Genomic DNA, 18,205 nt, shown 5'->3' with positions numbered 1-18,205 from the left:
ATGTTAAAGATTCCCGGGTGGTTTATATTAGTGCATACCTTTCCCCTACGGCGCACTTTAAAGACCACATGCAGCTTCGATACGTACACCATTTCTATATTTCATCCCGCACTCGCGCAGCTATATCTTTCTCTAAGCACATGTCTGAAGTGCTCAAAGCATTGCTATTTTCAGGTAATTTAATCTCTCGTTGATTTGTTCCAAAAGTTGTCCCTTACATTATGCATGCATCTGAATGTCATCAGCAACTGGGGTTTCAATTGTGCAGGTGCCGTGATAAGTAATTTTCACTAGGATTTGTGAACATCTCAAAATATTTGTCTTTCTGGCTTAATAACAGCCACTACAGTTGTGCAGGATCTTTTTCTATAAAAGAGGACTCTTCTAACTGCATACCAATGCAGTCAGGCAGATGTGGGAACAAGATATTTACGTAAATGCACGAGACCGTGCTCTAATTACGTCTGGGAACACTTGCATGTGAGGCTCACGTATAAAAAAAGTCTGGACGGGCTTTTTTTCTGTTCCCTCAGTGTGGTTGTGTTGCGCTGCAATAAACATGCGCGGCGTCAACAATTCCCTTCACGAAGAAGAGCAGCGGTCAGAGAGGCGACTCAATGAGCGAAGAAAACGCAAAAGCAACAAGTGTAATAACAAAGCTTTGTTTTCCTTTTTGATCTCTCACGATCGAGCAGTGGTTACTTCCTGCTGGTGGTACGAGAAGGTGCGAGCATCGATGAACCACCCAAGCTCGTCAACTTCAGTAGCGCCCAAGAGCAGCGGCTGGGGTACTACGTGGCCGCCCACTTTGCCCCCCACCAACTGGACAAAGGCCCCATCAATTTTCTAGTCGGCGAAGGTAGCGTGATGGGAAACTTCGAAAATGCGCCCCTCACGGACACAACGCCGTACCGGTTCGCACTGGTCGCCGAGAGTAACTATTCGGGGGTGAGTGCCTACCGACATTTTATGATGGAACACGATGCGTATACATATCTAGCGTCCACGTTAATAGTGTCTGCTTGTACGTTCCTTGGAACGTAGGCCACTGCGCCCATCTTGATATCCACATCATGGTTCAACTTACTCTAAACGGGGGACAAGTAAAATAGCTGATAAAGTGGTGATAAATCTTTTTTTACCCGGCGGCTCCTGGCAAATGGCTCCTCGGTAAAAAAAAAGTGGAGACTGGATCCAATTTACTCCTCATCTTAAGTGAATGTGTGGATTCACTCACTCGTAGTTTCACGTAAGTACAGAACCACAAACCGCATCGCGTACTGCATCAGAAAGCGGAGCGGATAAGTTGGCAGTACAATATAATTACAGGATGTTATTCCTTCCTTGGGAGCAGGACGATAAGTGGATCGCGAAAGAACATATGTGTGCGTGCGCTCGCACTTATCAGAAATCCTGGCATTTCATGTTCTCAATAATTGCCCTGCCCGCAATATCACCCTGTAGTTTGAAGTGGAGGCAATGATTTATAAGTTCAACATAACTTGGACTTATTTCCAGTGTCCACTCTGAATGTCACCACAGGCACGAGCTGGTGCTTTCTCATTATTGAGGACCCGTCGGCATTGTAGTGGAGGGCAAATTTGTCAACTTCATTGGTTGTGTTCGTTTCGCAGGATGTGCGCTACGGGTACCGCGTTTCAGGTCCGGTTGTAGGTAAGTGAATATGCTACCGTGAAGGCGCACCTAATTTCGTTTATTTCACTCATGCAAAGCCGGTGCGATGGACGTCACGAATGCAACAAACTCCACCTTCACGCTCTATGCAGTGAATAGCAGCGGCGGCGCAGCGGGAGTTGGCGCCATCATAGGAGTGATAGCAGTGGTTCTATGTCTGATCATCATGGCCGTTTCTGCAACATACTACTATCGCCGGTGAGTTCGACATTCCTTGGCTTAATAACGTGTTTTCACGTTGAATGTGACACAAACGTTGAGTAATAATATTATTAATAATAAATTAATCAATCAATTCATCAGTCATGTTTAATTACGTACCCAGGAACAGCAAAAGGCTTGAGTGGTGGCGCATGCATAGTTACATAAATACAAAATACAAGAAACATATTGGAAGAAACGAACTAACAACAAGACACAGAAATTCAAGTAGGAAAATGACATAAATAAAACACAGGATGAGCGAAGGGAGGGTACGTTTAAAAAAAGCATTCGTGGCTCTGCATGCTAAAAAGACCGCACAACAAGCAGAGAAACAATGTTTGACAGTAATTTGACCAAACAACCGAAAGCGTATAGAGACAATTGATAAGATGGACCAATCACAGAAAGCAGTTTCATCATCATAATAATAATAACAATAATTATAATTGTTTATTAGTGTGGCTAGGAACAACCGGAGGACCTTTTAGCTTGCGTACGAGAAAAAAACAAGAACAAAACTGAACAGGCGACGCAAGATGTGCACATCACACTAGAAAACGAAAATAGCATTGGTCACACCGAACAAAAATTACACTTTCACATACATACATATACACAGGGACACACGCACACACATATAGTGGTGGGGAAACAGCCCCGCCGGTAGCGTAGTGGTCATCGCACCAGACCGGTGTTCTTGAGGTCGTGGGTTCGGGTCGCGCCCGGCGGGCATTTTTTCACCACTTTCTTACTGACTCAAAAAAATATTCATCTGTTTTTATGAGCAACCACTTTCTCCGCTTTGCTTTCCGAGGTTTTCTTGACTGCCAACACTTATTCTGTCTTAATTGACCAAGGTCCTCATTTCCCATTTTCTGCTTCGCTACATGCATAGCGAGGGCCTCTCTTCTGACAGTCTTGGTGCTGAAGGTAGCTTAAGAGGGTTCAACGCTAGTCGGCCACTCTTGACATGTCGTAGACACTCGAGTCACGGCCAGCAGGTTAATAAATTACACCATCTTCCCACGTGGGAAGCCTCAGGAGATGCAAAGCCGTGCAAACTCGCGCAAACTAGAGACACTGTGCATATCGTCAACGCTCCCACGTGGGAAGATGGTATAATTTTTTGCTTTTCGCCTCCATCAGAAAAGCGGCCGCCGCGGCGGGGAATCGAACCCGCGAACTCCTGCTCCACAGCGCAACGCCTTAGCCACTGAGCCACCGCGGCGGGTCACTTCCAGAATCGTTGGCGTCCATTGTCAGCTCATCGACTGAAGCAGCAACTAAAGGGAGCAGCGGCGCGGACCTGATTTATCTGAAGTGGCTAGGAGGAGGGGAACGAGGAGCAGCGCGCACAGCTGGTGTGGAGAGGGGGAGAGAAGGAGCAGCGCACACAGGTGGTGTGGAGAGGAGGAGTGGAGAGAGTGACGTTATCACAACTGGCATGGAGAGGAGGAGACGTTGGACGGACGCCAGAAGGACAATGGACATAGCCCCGAGCAAGAGATGCTTTGCATCTAAAAGAAGGTCCCTTTCACCCCGAGTAGTCCGAGTGTTTCTGGCTACCACCCACAAGCGCAGGAAACAAAAAAAAATCTTTACATAAATACCCGAGAAAGTGGTGGGGAATCAGCCCCGCCGATAGCGTAGGGGTCGAGTCCATAGCAGGAGCTCGTCACCGGGGTGAAGGCGAACCTCTCTGTGGGAAGCATCATAGCGGTGCTTGCGGTCTTGTTGGCAAGCTTGGGTGCGCAGACGAGCTTGGTGACGGCAGTGATCTGATCCACACGGGCGACGAACTGTTCAGGTAACGAGTTTGAAGTAGGGGGGGGCCGCAAGGAAGACGCTTGAATCGAGTATAAGTGACGGTTCGCGGCCGAATACAAGGAAAAATGGAGAGTAACCGGTGGTGCTTTGAAAAGCAGTAATATAGGAAACATTACGAATGGCAGAATGGTATCCCAATGGCTGTTGTCAGGTTGAATGTACATAGAAAGCATGTGTGATAGGGTGCGATGAAAGGGCTCGGTGAGACCGTTTGTTTGCGGATGATAGCTAGAGGTCGTCTTGTGAACAGTACTGGCGGCTTTTAGGACGTCGGCGACAATTTGGGCGAGAAATGTCTTCCTCCGATCACTTAAAAGGTTATGAGGGGCGCCATGACGCAGAAGGACCGCTTGTAAAAACAATTCTGCGATCTCTGAAGCGCAGCCGGTACGGACAGATGCCGTTTCCGCATATCGCGTTAAGTGACCCACGGCAGTTACAATCCAACGGTACCCTCGGGAGGTAGCAGGGAAGGGTCCATACAACTCAATTCCGATTGTATGAAAAGGGGCTTCAGGGCTGGCAAGCGGCTGCAGAGGTCCAACAGGGGGCAACGTAGAACGTTTTCGCTGCTGGCAAAGGACGCATGAAGCGACGTATCGAGCGACAGCAGAAGACAGGCCAGGCCAGAAAAAACGCGTGAGGACACGATCGTAAGTCTTCTGGAAGCCCAATGACCGGCGGTAGCGTCATCATGCAGAGCAGCCAAAATCTGCGAGCGAAGTGATCGGGGCACGACGGGAACCCATTTTGGACCATATGGTTGATGAGTTTACCGGTATAATGTGCCATCGATCAGCTTAAAGTGGCTCAACTGGCGGCGCAAGTGACTGTTGGGAGGGTGTGAGGTTCCGGTGATGCGGTCCATTAGTGTGCGGCAGTAGGTGTCTGAGCGCTGATGGTCCACCAAATCGGAGCGGCTCTGGACATCCACGGCGTCGATGGCTGCTATGGTGGGATGTGCGCGTAGCGAAGACACGCTTCCGGAACATGGGAGCAATGGGCAGCGTGAAAGGGCATCTGCGTCTAGGTGCTTCCTTCCGGACTTGTACGTGATGGTGAAGTCATACTCCTGTATGCGATGAATCCAGCAGCCGAGACGGCCGGAGAGGTTCTTTAGGGACGACAATCAGTAGAGTGCATGGTGATCCGTCACAATACTGAAAGGGCGGCCGTATAGGTACGGGCGAAATTTCTGTATTGACCAAACAATGGCAAGACACTCCTGCTCAGTGATAGAATAGTTTTTTTCAGCAGGTGTCAGTGAGCGACTGGCATATGCGACCACCCGTTCTCGATTTTGGGAACTGGATTGCAAAAGTACAGCCCCAATTCCGTGCCCACTGGCGTCTGTGTGAAGAATGCAGGGTTTTTGCTCGTTGAAGTGGCTGAGCACCGGTCCAGAAGTGAAAACGGCTTTGAGCCGTTCAAATGCCTCTTCGCATTCGCAGACCACTTGAAAGGGGTGCCACATTTGAAAAGCTTGTTGAGGGGAAAGGCTATGGTCGCGAAGTCCTTAACAAAGCGACGAAAATATGACGCCAGTCCAAGAAAACTCCGGAATGCTTTCTGATATAATGGGCGGGAAAGATAAGTACAGCAGCAATCTTGGCCGAGTCGGGCCGAATACCACCCTTGTTGACAACGTGGCCCAAAACTTTGATAATTTTGAAAGCAAAATGACATTTCTTCGTGTTGAGCTGCAGACCTGCCGTCGCAAGGCATGCGAGGACTTGGTCGAGGCGCTTAGGATGTTCAGTAAAACTCGTAGAAAAAATGATGATATCGTCCAGATAGCACAAGCATATTTTCCATTTTAAACCACGGAGCACGTTGTCTATTATTCGCTCGAATGTAGCCGGAGCGTTACACAATCCAAAGGGCATCATGTTAAACTCATACAGGCCATCCAGAGTTGCAAATGCTGTCTTCTCTTTGTCGTCATCATGCATGGGAATCTGCCAATAACCGGAGCGGAGATCAAGGCTTGAAAAATACTCCGCTCCTTGCAAACAGTCCAACGCGTCGTCGATTCGGTGCATCGAATACACGTCCTTGCGGGTGATCTTGTTGAGGGCACGATAGACTACGCAAAAACGCACCGATCCATCTTTCTTGCGCACGAAAACGACTGGGGAGGACCAGGGGCTAGAAGACGGGCGATTTATATCGCGGCTAAGCATGTCCTTAATTTTTTCACTCATAATCTGACGTTCAGAGGAGGACACACGGTAGGGACGACAGTGAACAATGCTGTTGCCATCTGTGTGGATCCGGTGAGTGGCTGTTGAAGTAGTTCCCAGCGAAGTAGCATAGCAATGAAAGGACGATTTGTGTTTGCTCAATAGGTCGAGTAAAGAGTTACCCGTTGGTAAGAGATTGGAGCTGATTGTGCCTTCAAGAGCGTTGAGAGGCGCTACTGTACTGCCAGGACGGGACCCTGATGGTAGGCAGGAGAATGGGACAACAGAGAGATTAGCCGGGTCTACAACAGTCACTACAGTGGCGCCTTCGGGAATGAGGATTGCCTCGGAAGAGGTATTGGTTGCAGCTAGTAGGGCCGTCCCGTGTGAGAAGCGGACCAGAAAACTAGGAATGAGGACACCCTTGGGAAGAAACCTTGGGATTGGACTAGTAAGGACGTCCCCTTCACGAATGGTGTCGGAACGAACCGAAAAAAATTTCTCTTCACCAGGGGCGATGTCAATTGCAAAACACTAGCAACAAGGCGATGCGGCGTGATCTCCTCAACGCTGGAATACCCTGTCTCTGAAAGATGTATTTCCGGTCGATGACACGATATTACAGCACCCGCTGAGCTGAGAAAGTCCCACCCTAAAATGAGTTTGTGGGCGCAGGGAAAGAAACTGCACACTGAATGTGATGCCAAATACCGTCTATAAAAACACGCGCAGTGCAGGTCCCGGATGGCTGAATCATATCGTCGTTGGCCCCACACAATAAAGGTCCGATGTACGGAGTTCGAACTTTTCGGAGACGCGCACACAAATCTTCGTTTATAACTGATACAGCAGCTCCGGTATCGACGAGGGCAGTGACATTAATACCTTCTACAACCACTGACAACATGTTGCATGGACGTTGCGGGAAATTTTCAAATTTTTCGTGTAAAGCAGTTTTCCCCCGAAAAACTGCATGACTTACTTTTCCGGCGGGTGGTTGGGATCATGCGATACCGGGCGAAGGGGTGACGCTGCCCGGCGGAATGGTCATGGGGAACGGCGCCGCGGATTTCGAGAGTTGCGAGTAGGGTCAGCCGAGTCAGGTGGATAAGACGGACGACGTGTTGGAGGCGAATAATCGCGTTGGCGGTACCCATAACTAAAACGCGTGTTATTACGCTCATAAGTGTCATATCCACGTCGTTCGTCTTGTTGACGCCGGCGGCAGAAGCGGGAGATATGGCCGCGGATGCCGCAGTAATAGCAAACCGGGCAACCAAAAGGTGCGTCTTGGCGGGGTGATCGCCACATGGGGTAGGGAGAGCCCGGTCCCAGCGCCGGAGGAACGGCTGTGACGCAGCCAGCAGCATGTGGAGACATGACCGGCGCCGGAGGCAGGGGTGGTCGTGCCGCTACGTCAGAGTACGATGGCATCATTACTGGAGAAGGAGAAGGAGGAGAAGAGGGAACAGGCATTGCCGCAAGTTCTTATCTAACGATCTCTAGGAGGCAGGTCGCAGGTGGACCGGAATGGACACCAGGGGCAAAAGCAGCTCCATAATCGTGGAGCTCTTCCCGGATAATAGAGCGTATAAGTGTCCGCAGGTTATCGTCTCCAAGGTATTGCGGTAGAGCGGTCTCCTGCTGCAGACGGATAGACTGCATCTCATCCAGCCTCCGGCAAATTGTTGTCACATCAGCCACGGTAGAGGGGTTTTGAAGGTCCAAAGCCGTGAAAGCGAAATGGCCGATGCCCTTGATGATGTGACGCACCTGATCCGCTTCCGGCATGTCCTGGTCAACCCGGCGGCATAAGGCAAGGACGTCCTGGATATACGTGGTGTACGTTTCCTGAGCGTGCTGGACGCGGGTCTCAAGAGCCTTCTTTGCGCCGTCGGAGCGAGCTGCAGGAGTGCCGAAACTGCGGCGCAGTTGTGCGGTGAAATCAGCCCAGTCGGTGACAGAGGCTTTGTTGTTAAAACATTCTGCGTGTATTTGATGGTCGCTTATCTGGCGTAGATAAGAAATTGGTGACGGGCTCTAAGGTTGGTTACTTAGGATTGAATTTAAGACATTCGCGAGAATTGCGTTCAATGCGTGTTGGTTCAGAGACTAGTTCAGTGAGATTATAAGTGAGACGCACTTCTACAAATTCCCTTTCGTCCTCTCGATAAACAACTGAAAGATTTTCCCTGGTCAAATTGATACGAGGAAAATTAAGATCACCAAATATCAGGATTTTAGCATTGGGGTTGCGGAATAAAGAATATTTAGCATGTTATTAAGTTGCCGGGAACAGTTTCGGTTACTATGCGGCAGTCTGCAGCAAACTCCTAGAAGGACGAACTGAGCTGAGGCATGCACAAGTAGCCATAGTATGTCAAGACTGGGTACAATGCTCACGACAGAACAAATTAACTGGTATTCTTCCGGTACACAAGGAAGTTTGGCAGGTCATTCAGCAGTTCTTCAACTCATGTGTCATTAGAGAGCCATGTTTCCGTAAGGATCAATGGGTTACTATTGAATAACAAGACAAGTTTAGATACGAGTTCCCACTTGGGAAGAAAACTCCGTATATTGGTGAACACTGCGGAAAAAGATTTCTCAGTTCTTCTGGAGCGGGGAGCCCTGAGAACAGTTTGGGGGCGGATCTTTTTTTTATTGCGTTGTCGTTGCTACGACAGTGATTTCACTTCCTCAGAAGCTTAGTCAAAAAAGCCGTAAAACATCCCCCTCGCGAGGGGCACGAGCAAATGCAGAGCATTTCCGGGGGCGCACGACGTTAAGTGCTTTGCGTTACGTTTTTCTTCCACTGCGTAGCAACACTGGTTGAAGGTCTTGATTCCATCTCGTGCAACGGAGACACGATGACGGCAACTGCTGACGAGAGAGCGCGGCGATGAGTGCGTTCCAGCCTCGCCGACACCCGCCTTTATCACGCCACGATCGCGCCACGCACGCGCGATGCTGACGTCACGATCACGCCACAGATGTTGTTGATCCCGCGACGCGCGCGCTCCCACCTGTTGGGCGCGAACCGACCGCGGAGAGAGCGCGCGATGCGAGCGGAGAGTAGGCGAGGAAGAGCGGGGGAGAGGGCGCACCTGCGAGCGATGCGGACTACTACGGACGCCTAGAACGGGTGACATCGTGAGGTAAAGAAATGCTCTGCATTTAAAACCACGTTTTGGCCACTTTATCCAGATAGAAATTCACATTTTCCAGCTTGGCCCTGTTGTCCCAGCGATTATACGTGCTAACTCGGTTGTAATCATCCAGCCATTCCTCGACGTCCTCGCCGCGAACCCCGGCAAAGAAGGGGGGGGGGGTCGCGCTGGCGGATGTCCACGAAGCACGGTGGAACGGCCGAACCCGCAGCGTTGGATGGTTCCGCTGTCATTGGCATGGCCTCCTGCTGTAGGCGACCACCCGAACGAAGTTCCAGGGGTGCACTCAGAGAGGTAGCCCAAGGCATCCAGTCGCACACTCCACCACTTGAAAGGCGAAGATTCGAGGCAGCCTTTTATTCAGGCGATCGGGGCCGAAGAACACCAGATCACACGATGATGATGATAATCTACAAAATGAAGTAGTGGCGGAGGCCACTGTGTGATGATGGGGATTTACAGGTGATGCATAGAAAGGCGCCCTTGTGAGGGGACTGGCCCTCACACTAGTTCGTCCCTCCAAGCGATGCAGCCACCTGACTCAATCCGTCCCAACACTATTTTCCCCCTCTTCGCGAAGGCAGGCGCCCCTCGCCATCAGTCCTCACAATATATATATATATATATATATATATATATATATATATATATATATATATATATATATATATATATATATATATATATATATATATATATATATATATATATATATATATATATATCAAAAAGTAGAGTCCGACGCAAGTCTCAAAAAACAAAAACAAACATGTTTACTAACGTTTCGACTGGTGGTCCAGTCTTCATCGGAGTAACATTTACAGTACACTGCACAACGCTTTTATAGGTGCGTGTGGAGAGAGGAGGAAGTTGCGCTACAGTGCGCCCTCTTTGAATGAAATCATACGTCATCATTCAGCAAAACAAGAAAAAACGCAAGACATACACATGAGAGGGAATGCACTGCCCTCCCTCTTTTTTGGGAGAAAAGGCGCGCTACAATGCGCCCTGTTTAGAAGTAGTTATTGGCAAGTGGTACAACAAAGAGAAAAGAAAAATGCAAAGGGGCGTCTAGGAAGGAGGTAAATTGGCGCCTCTCCTCATAGGAATTAACAGAAGAAGCGGGGGCGGGGAAGAGAAAGGAGTAAAGGCGGCAGAACGAGATAAGGAAGTGGGGAACGCGCGTCAGCACGTCATCGCTTTTCGTCTTAGGAATGTGTCAACAGAAGAAGCGGGGTGAAAGCGGCCGAACGAGATAAGGAACTGGGGAGCACGCGTCAGCGCGCCCTCGCTTTTCGTCTTAGGAATGTGTCACGTGAAGCCGGCGCTATGTGGCTAAGCCGGCGCTAAGAGGCTAATTGAGTGAACCTGGAGGGATAAAGCCGGCGCTGGTATGCCTAAAAAGAGGATTGGTCACGCAGGAAGCGAACGGAAGAAAGGCGAGTAATTATTGTGGCAAACATGTCAACGCGCCCACGCCTTCGTTCAGCCCAGAGGATGCGGTTTTGAACTTAAATATGAGATATGATTCGCGAACTTCGCGTGCGTGGTTGCTGTTGAAATTGGATTCAATTATTGTTACCTTCAAATTATTAAATGAATGACCCGGGATTCCGACGTGACGGGACAAAGGAAGGTTAGGAAGAGACTTGGCGTGTGCCCTATGATTGTTGAACCTTAATCTAAAAGCGTTCGCCGTCTGGCCCATATATTGCAGGTGGCAGGTATTGCACTCGAGCAGGTAAACTACGTTGGCGCTGTCACAGTTAAAATTTCCCTTCAGTTTTACAGAGAAGTGCGAGGCGGTGCTAGAGGCGGTTTTTGTTTTCGTGATGTGGGGGCATACCTGACAACGAGGCTTGTTGCAGGGCCCACAACCGGTCACTGGTGAATGGCTGAGCCTCGAAGATGTCAGAATGTCGCGCAGGTTTTTGTTTCGCCTATAGACAACACGTGGTGGTTCTTTGCATTTGGTGGTGGTGGTCCTTTGCATTTTTCTTTTCTCTTTGTTGTACCACTTGCCAATAACTACTTCTAAACAGGGCGCATTGTAGCGCAGGGCGCATTGTAAACAGGGCGCATTGTAGCGCACCTTTTCTCCCTAAAAAGAGGGAGGGCAGTGCATTCCCTCTCATGTGTATGTCTTGCGTTTTTTCTTCTTTTGCTGAATGATGACGTATCATTCCTTTCAAAGAGGGCGCACTGTAGCGCAACTTCCTCCTCTCTCTACACGCACCTATAAAAGCGTTCTGCAGTGTACTGTAAATGTTACTCCGATGAAGACTGGACCACCAGTCGAAACGTTAGTAAACATGTTTGTTTTTGTTTTTTGAGACTTGCGTCGGACTCTACTTTTTGATATTTTTTCTGGACCATTGGAAACTTCTTTTGTTCGACCGTATATATATATATATATATATATATATATATATATATATATATATATATATATATATATATATATATATATAATATTGATATATAAGACAGAAAATAAGGGTTGGCAGTCAAGAAAACCTCGGAAAGCAAAGGGGACGTTCTGGTTGGTCATAGAAAGAGAGGAAGAATTTTTTGAGTCGAAAAGTGGTGAAAAAATGCCCGCCGGGTGGGATCCGAACCCACGATCTCCAGAATAGCGGTCTGGTATATTTTTATATATACATATATAGAGAGAGAGCGAGAAATATGCAGAGGGAAGAATGTAAGCATTATAAAAACAAAGTGAATTTAGCATGGTTTTACTTGAGATAAACAGCACAAATAAAATGTTTACATGAAACGATAGAAGAAAAGAGAAAACGATAAGATAGAAGGAAAAACTATTGTGTTGCTCCCACTTCACAGCGATGTGACAGCATAAATGACAGTACATCATTAAAATAAGAATGAAAAAGCATACATTTATGGGATGACAAGCTCACGGACATACTTGCGAAAGAGAGTTGGGAAATTATAAAATGTATTTCGGTATATATTCAGAGCCCTGCCAGGGCACCTTGAGTAAGCTTGGTGATGGGAAGGGCACAACCGCGGACCCCGAGCGTGCATACCCACGCTTTATCGTATACCATGGCCAGGAGTTTTAAGGTGAAGGGCATAAACTACAAGCAGTAACCATCGTAGCCGTGGTCAAGCCCCTGCGGATGTGCTCCTTGTCTGTTTACCAGGCCGGGAGCTCTGGTACCTCTCTTGGAATCAATGTTAACAGAGTAAAGTAAAAAAAGTACCCCCGTCCCCTGCTTTTTTTTATGCTGTATGCTTTTCTCAAAATTTTGCAAGCCATATGATGGGCCCCCGGAAAGGGGCCCCACCGAAGTGTACTTTCCTCCTTTACCTGCCCTGTCATTCTAAATACCTGAAAACGTCCCCGGTTCTTGATCACGGCAAACCGACGACAATATAAAGCCAGGGACATCTAAATCCGTTTTTCTTCATAGCAAAGTTCTTTGAAAGTGTTTTGGGGAAGCACTACAAAGCAAAAAAACTGACTTCCAGAGAAATCCCTGTAGACATAAACGCAGAACAATCAAAAAAGCTCCTTGAAGCAACCGTTATCGGCGACCTTGTGGGGACCAGGGTTCTGCGGCGACCAAGCTCGACCCTCGAGACTCGGCCGCAAGGCTAGCTCGGCTGAACTCCGTCAGGGACCACCGGCCGGCATATCGGCAGAGATCAGCAAGGAACACACAAGACACAACGAAAAGGCCAAACTCACGTTTATTGGCCTCCACCAATAACGTGGGGGACTCCTCGAACGTCCTCACCCAGCCGTCCGGCGAGAATCAGTAGGCATGCGCAACGGGGAAGACAAAGGAAGGGGAAAGCCGGACCTCCAGTACTCACGCCTGTCTTCGTCGCTTGCTCCAACCCAAGAGACCCTTGCTTCGTTCCGTGCCCCCAGACCGGCTCTCGGGGGCTCCCGACAAGCTGGTCACGTGAAGAGCGACCGCCGGGCACCGCCGCGCCACGCCGAGAGACGCAGCCATAGAGGGGAGAGAGGGAGCCTTCCTCCCTCGCCTCTGCAGTGGGCCGCGAGGAATGGGGAAAGCGCCAGGACTCTGGGTTTCCCACATCCTTAAAATCGAAGTCACTCCCCACGGAACGCCAAATACCTCGCAAGGTGTCATATCCGAATCTGATCTGAGCAACGGAACTGATTCTGACCTCCTCGAGGGCCTCCTGTACAGGTTGTCATTGCACTAAAGAGGATTACGATGCGCCGAAACAATCAGGACATCAAAACGAAACACGTAGTGCACACGTTTGATCCCAGCCTTCTACCTCAATTTGTCAATGCAGGCTTCCTTCGATGCATTGCCCAAACATGCCTTCCTAACCCGCGATGGTTTAATAAGTGCCAACGGTTTGGGCATGGAACTTCCAACAGCCGCGGGCAACCAACATGTGCTAAATGGTCTCAGTGTGACCACCTTACCGATAGTTGCAATAGCGAAGACTTCAAGTGCCCAAACTGCAGTGGCTCTGATGTAGCTTACCGAAAGACATGTGCGAAATTTAAACTTGAGAAAAAAATCATTACCCTGAAAGTAAAAGAAAATATCTCCTTCCCCTTGGCTCGAAAAAAGGCTGAGTGCCTTGACTATTGCAAAGTATCTCGACGCAGCTCACCGGGGGGCTTAGCGGCGTCTGGTTTTGATAGGGACTCATTGCCAGGATTCCAACTTTTTCCCGCCGCCGCCCTCCCTGCAGCCCAACCCGTCACTACACCAATTGCTGAGCCAGCAGTGGTTGTGGTGGCAACAATCACAATCGGGACCAATGTCCTCCGCCTCCTGCTTCTTCGCCCTCTCTGCTTCTGGTGGAGGCTACCGAGGCGATAACACTGGGGGTCCGGTATCGGCACCAACCCGCCGCACCGCCCTGCCACCTGTGGCGCCCCCGACAACTTTGGCGGTAGCGGCTCAAACAAAGGCCGCCGAACGGATGCCAAGTCCAGGGGGCCCGGTCCTCTGCACACCCGCTGGACATCCGATGATCAGATGAATGTCGGGCCGTTCCTCCTTGCAACACACCGCAAGGAGCGCCCTCCCACGTACAAGTCAATAGAAAGGACCAAAAAGCTCCCTCCGAGAGCACAATCCCCGAAAGAGAAAACAAGACAACACGCACACACTGCAATAGCTCTCAATGGATGATAATGGGAAAGAAAATGTCATACAATAGAACTCCAGAGGCGTCATTACAAATGTTCATGAGGTATATTCGTGATTCAATTCAAATCGGCCAAGTGTGGTGTTTCTCCAAGAAACACAAAAATATCATGAATAGTTACATGGTATTTACGAAGCACAGGGATGGTGGCTCTACATCCTCAGGCGGTGTAGCCAATCATTGCCCGAAACCGTTATGGCGTGCCGCGCTATCCCACTACAGATCATGCTTGAGGCTGTTACCATTCGAACCATATTCTTCAAAGGATTATAACACTATACTCTCTGAAAATCCCTGCTTTCCTTCAGCTCTCGAGCTCAGATTTCAAAGGCCTCGAAGATCAGTTACGCGAACGTCTCATTCCTATAGCCGAGAGAAGTTTCTAGCATCCTCGGCAGCATGCCTGTTCCACAAAAAACAGCTTGCATACCATAACGTAAGACACAACACATACTCATGTGTTGGCGTGGCTATTGGTTTCGCAGTTCTCATTCCTTGGCTTTAGTTGGGCACGGGCGCGAACTTATATGGTATTGACCACTTCCCCGCCTCACTAACATATATAGGTAAAGGCACAAGCAGCCCATCTTGTCAGTCCAAGTTCAATAAAGCGAGATCCAACTGCAATACAATTACAGAGACATCTCAACTACACTACACGTCCGTAGGACACCTACACGTTGAAGAAGCAACCAACCTCTCGCGGCGCACAACCTCGATGCCGCCGCAAAGTCCATTCCCCTCGCCTCTGGTGCCCCGCGCAACCCAAGGACCCTGACGCCTGGATGAAAGGAGTGCTGCAGAGACCGGCGGAGACTGTCAACGGGCACGCCAAGTGCCGCGGACTGACCTGCGCCCCGCAGAAGTCGGAACTGCTCATCGTCCAACAGGGCAGGCCAAAGAAGCATGCACACTCAAGCGTAACCGTAACTATTGACGGCACGCAAATCACACCGACAGAACAGATCCGGATCCTGGGCCTGCAACTCTGGAGAGATGGAAAGGCCTCCGCCACCGTCACCAAGATCAAAAACTCGACGGAATGGATAGGAAGAATGATACGTAGAGTTGCGAACCACAACCGGGGACTGAAAGATGGAGACGCCCTGAGGCTAGTGCAGGCATTCGTCGTGTCCCTCGTAACCTACGCCGCCCGTACCTCCAGCTAGCGAAGGCGGACAGGGAAGCGCTGGGCACGGATATGCATTAGGCCTCCAAGATAGCCATACGTCTGCAAAAGTACTCCTTAACGAAAGGACTAATGGACATGGGCACCCTCAACACCACGAACGATCTCATCTAAGCACACTTGTCAAATCAGAGTTGACAGGACAGAACAAGGGAGAGCAGTCCTACACAAGATTGGATGGCAGGTTTGACCAGAGACGGAAGAGGCACCAATCCCGTGGGAATGGCGCGACACCATCCCAACCAAACCATTACGGCGCAACATGACAGCGGAACGGCATGAAGGCAGGCGCACGGCGCAGGCCGAATCCTTGGCCCGGAAGCTAGAGGAGGACTTCCGCGTCCCTACATGAACGCCTCGCTCCGAAAACACGAAACAAACGCCGTGGTGGCCGTAATCGAGATCGATGAGCTGAATACGTGTGCGTCGGTGAAGACGGCGTACCAGAACGTGGCAGAAAACGTTGCCATAGCGCTGGCCCAAGGCGTACTAGAGGTCAGCCCGGTAGTTTCCGACTCCAAGAAAGCGTACGCGAGCAATCGGAAGGGAATCGTCTCCTCCGCGGCAGTAACTATACTCATGAAACATACCCCAACAGTGGAATGAGTCACCGAGCTTGTGTGGGTACCAGGTGACTCGCTCGTGCAAGGCAACGCCACCGCCGACCCTTACGCCCGAGAACTAGCAATCCCAAAAGAGGAAGAGCAGCCGCACCCCGTCACGAGTTATGAGGAGATCGTCCACCTATACAAAGAAAGGTGAACGAGGGTTCCCTAACCCTACAAGCAATGAAGCACACCGCAGCAGACGATACTGCGGCGCTTACTAGTAGGGTAATTGGCAAACCCAGCGCTTCTGCACAAATATACCCGGTAGAACACGAGAACACATGTCCGTTTTTAAGGGAGACGGCCCTGTCGCAAACATAATTGGGGAATGCACAAAACTGGAGGCCCCCTACACCCTTCCTCCACCCCAAACCCAACCCGCCATTGAGCAACAGCTGGTGGCTCGAGGAGGAGAATTAGTTGACACATATTGGTTCCGCGATTACGGAACCACACCATCTGGTGCCTGCGTACACAATTCGTTATTTTAATCTCAATAAAAGTTTTTGAATCAATAAATCAACCACAGGAGGACGTGCTAGAATGAGGAGTTTCGCCGGGCGCGAAAGGCCCAGAACAAAGCGTGGGGTATCCTTCGTCAGTACACCACTTCGTAATCTCCTTCTGCTCAAAAGGGCAAAGGCGATGGAAACTTGTGTGCGCCATGAGGCAAAACGAGGGAGTCGGCGCTCATTCATAACATCAGCAAACTCCTAAACAGACACATGGAAGGTATTGACTCGAATACAAAAGCTCAAAGGACAACAAACTCAAGGCCTACCCCTAGTTAACACAATAGGGGACACACTCGAATACCAGGGCAACACACTTGCACAACACTTCCAACACGTGTCCAGTTCAGCACACTACACAAACACCCTTATGAAACACAAATGGCCCGCATTTGTGGGATAATCACAAGTCAACCACGTCTTATAGCTCAGAGGTTTTGCTTCATGAGCGGAGGGCTGCTCTAAGTACTTGTAAACCCTCCGCTCCAGGCCCAGACAACATAATTATAGACCACATAATGACACATCACTTGCACGCAGACACTCTTGAAACACTCCTCCACCAATTTAAAAAGGTATGGCTTTCGGGGCACAATTCAAAGCATAGGAGGAGGCTATAGTTGTAGCTTTCTTGAAAGAGGGGAAGGACCCTTCTTCTCCCGCTAGCTATTGACCCGTTGCCCTGACATCTGCCTGTGCAAGCTTCTCGAGAAGATGATATACCGGAGGCTAGTAAACTTCCTGGAGTACAATGGACTTCTCGAGAGGTGCCAGTCAGGCTTCAAGGCAGCGCGCTGCACGAATGACCAACTCATGGCGCCTGAATCGTATATTACGGGCACCTTCGTACATAAACAGTTTTGCATTACGGTGGTTTTCGACATCTGGAAGGCCTACGACACCGCTTGGCTTTACGGGATCCTCAGTGAGCTCAAGTCCTTCAGTGTTACGGGTATTATGTTACACGGCCTCACTAGTCACTTGCCAGAGAGAAACTTCGGCGTGAGAGTTGGTTGCGCACTTCCAAACGTTCACGTGCGAGAAAATGGCCCGCCCCAATTTTGAGTGTTGAGCTGCATATTTATCACAGTTACGATGAACTCTATTGGAACGGAATTTCCACCTACAATCTCATACTATGTATGTAGACGACGTCCAGATATTCTATAAATTATGTGATATGTCAATCTGTGAACGTCATGTTTGCAGATTGACATATCACATGATATGTCTGCCTTCGCGTCAAGAAAGTCCAGATAGTGCAGCTTCGCTTCAAGAAACTTGCTGGCTGGGGAGACCAGAGTCGCTTTAAACTTAATAATGAAGCAAGCTATAGCTTGTTCTGCAGGAAACACGGGGTCCATCCGGACCGAGACATTGCTATGAGCGGCATGTCGATTCCTGTGACAAGAAGCACAAGTTTTAAGGTGTTGTGTTGGACCACAAACTCACATTCATTCCTCACATCAAGCAACTTATCCATAAATGTCTAAAAATGAATATTCTTGTTTCTCTCCCTGCAATCTGGTGGTGCCGACAAAGAACTGCTGCTGCGCCTCTGCAGTGCCTTGGTTGGCTCTCGTTTGGGCTATGACAGTGTGGTCTATGGTGCGGAGATTAGAGGGACCATGCAACACTCTTTGTT

At 49.4% G+C, this 18,205-nt stretch overlaps 1 protein-coding gene across 1 annotated transcript in view; it reads left to right on the top strand.

The window, feature by feature from the left end:
- Window positions 1-831: 831 nt before the first annotated feature.
- Window positions 832-18,205, top strand: part of LOC144162555 (receptor-type tyrosine-protein phosphatase kappa-like) — a 109,084-nt gene continuing 91,710 nt past the window's right edge. Inside the window, exons 1-2 of the mRNA XM_077693144.1 lie at window positions 832-948; window positions 1,788-1,893. Coding sequence (XP_077549270.1) covers window positions 1,862-1,893 — 32 coding nt within the window. The 5' untranslated portion in view covers window positions 832-948; window positions 1,788-1,861. The remainder of the gene's footprint in view (window positions 949-1,787; window positions 1,894-18,205) is intronic.

Source organism: Haemaphysalis longicornis, unplaced genomic scaffold (assembly GCF_048455015.1).
Source record: "Haemaphysalis longicornis isolate Haplotype H1 unplaced genomic scaffold, Haemaphysalis longicornis Haplotype H1 scaffold_12, whole genome shotgun sequence".
Taxonomy (NCBI): Eukaryota; Metazoa; Arthropoda; class Arachnida; order Ixodida; family Ixodidae; genus Haemaphysalis; species Haemaphysalis longicornis.
Note: the sequence above shows the minus strand (reverse complement) of the source record. Positions and strands in the feature narration are given on the sequence as shown.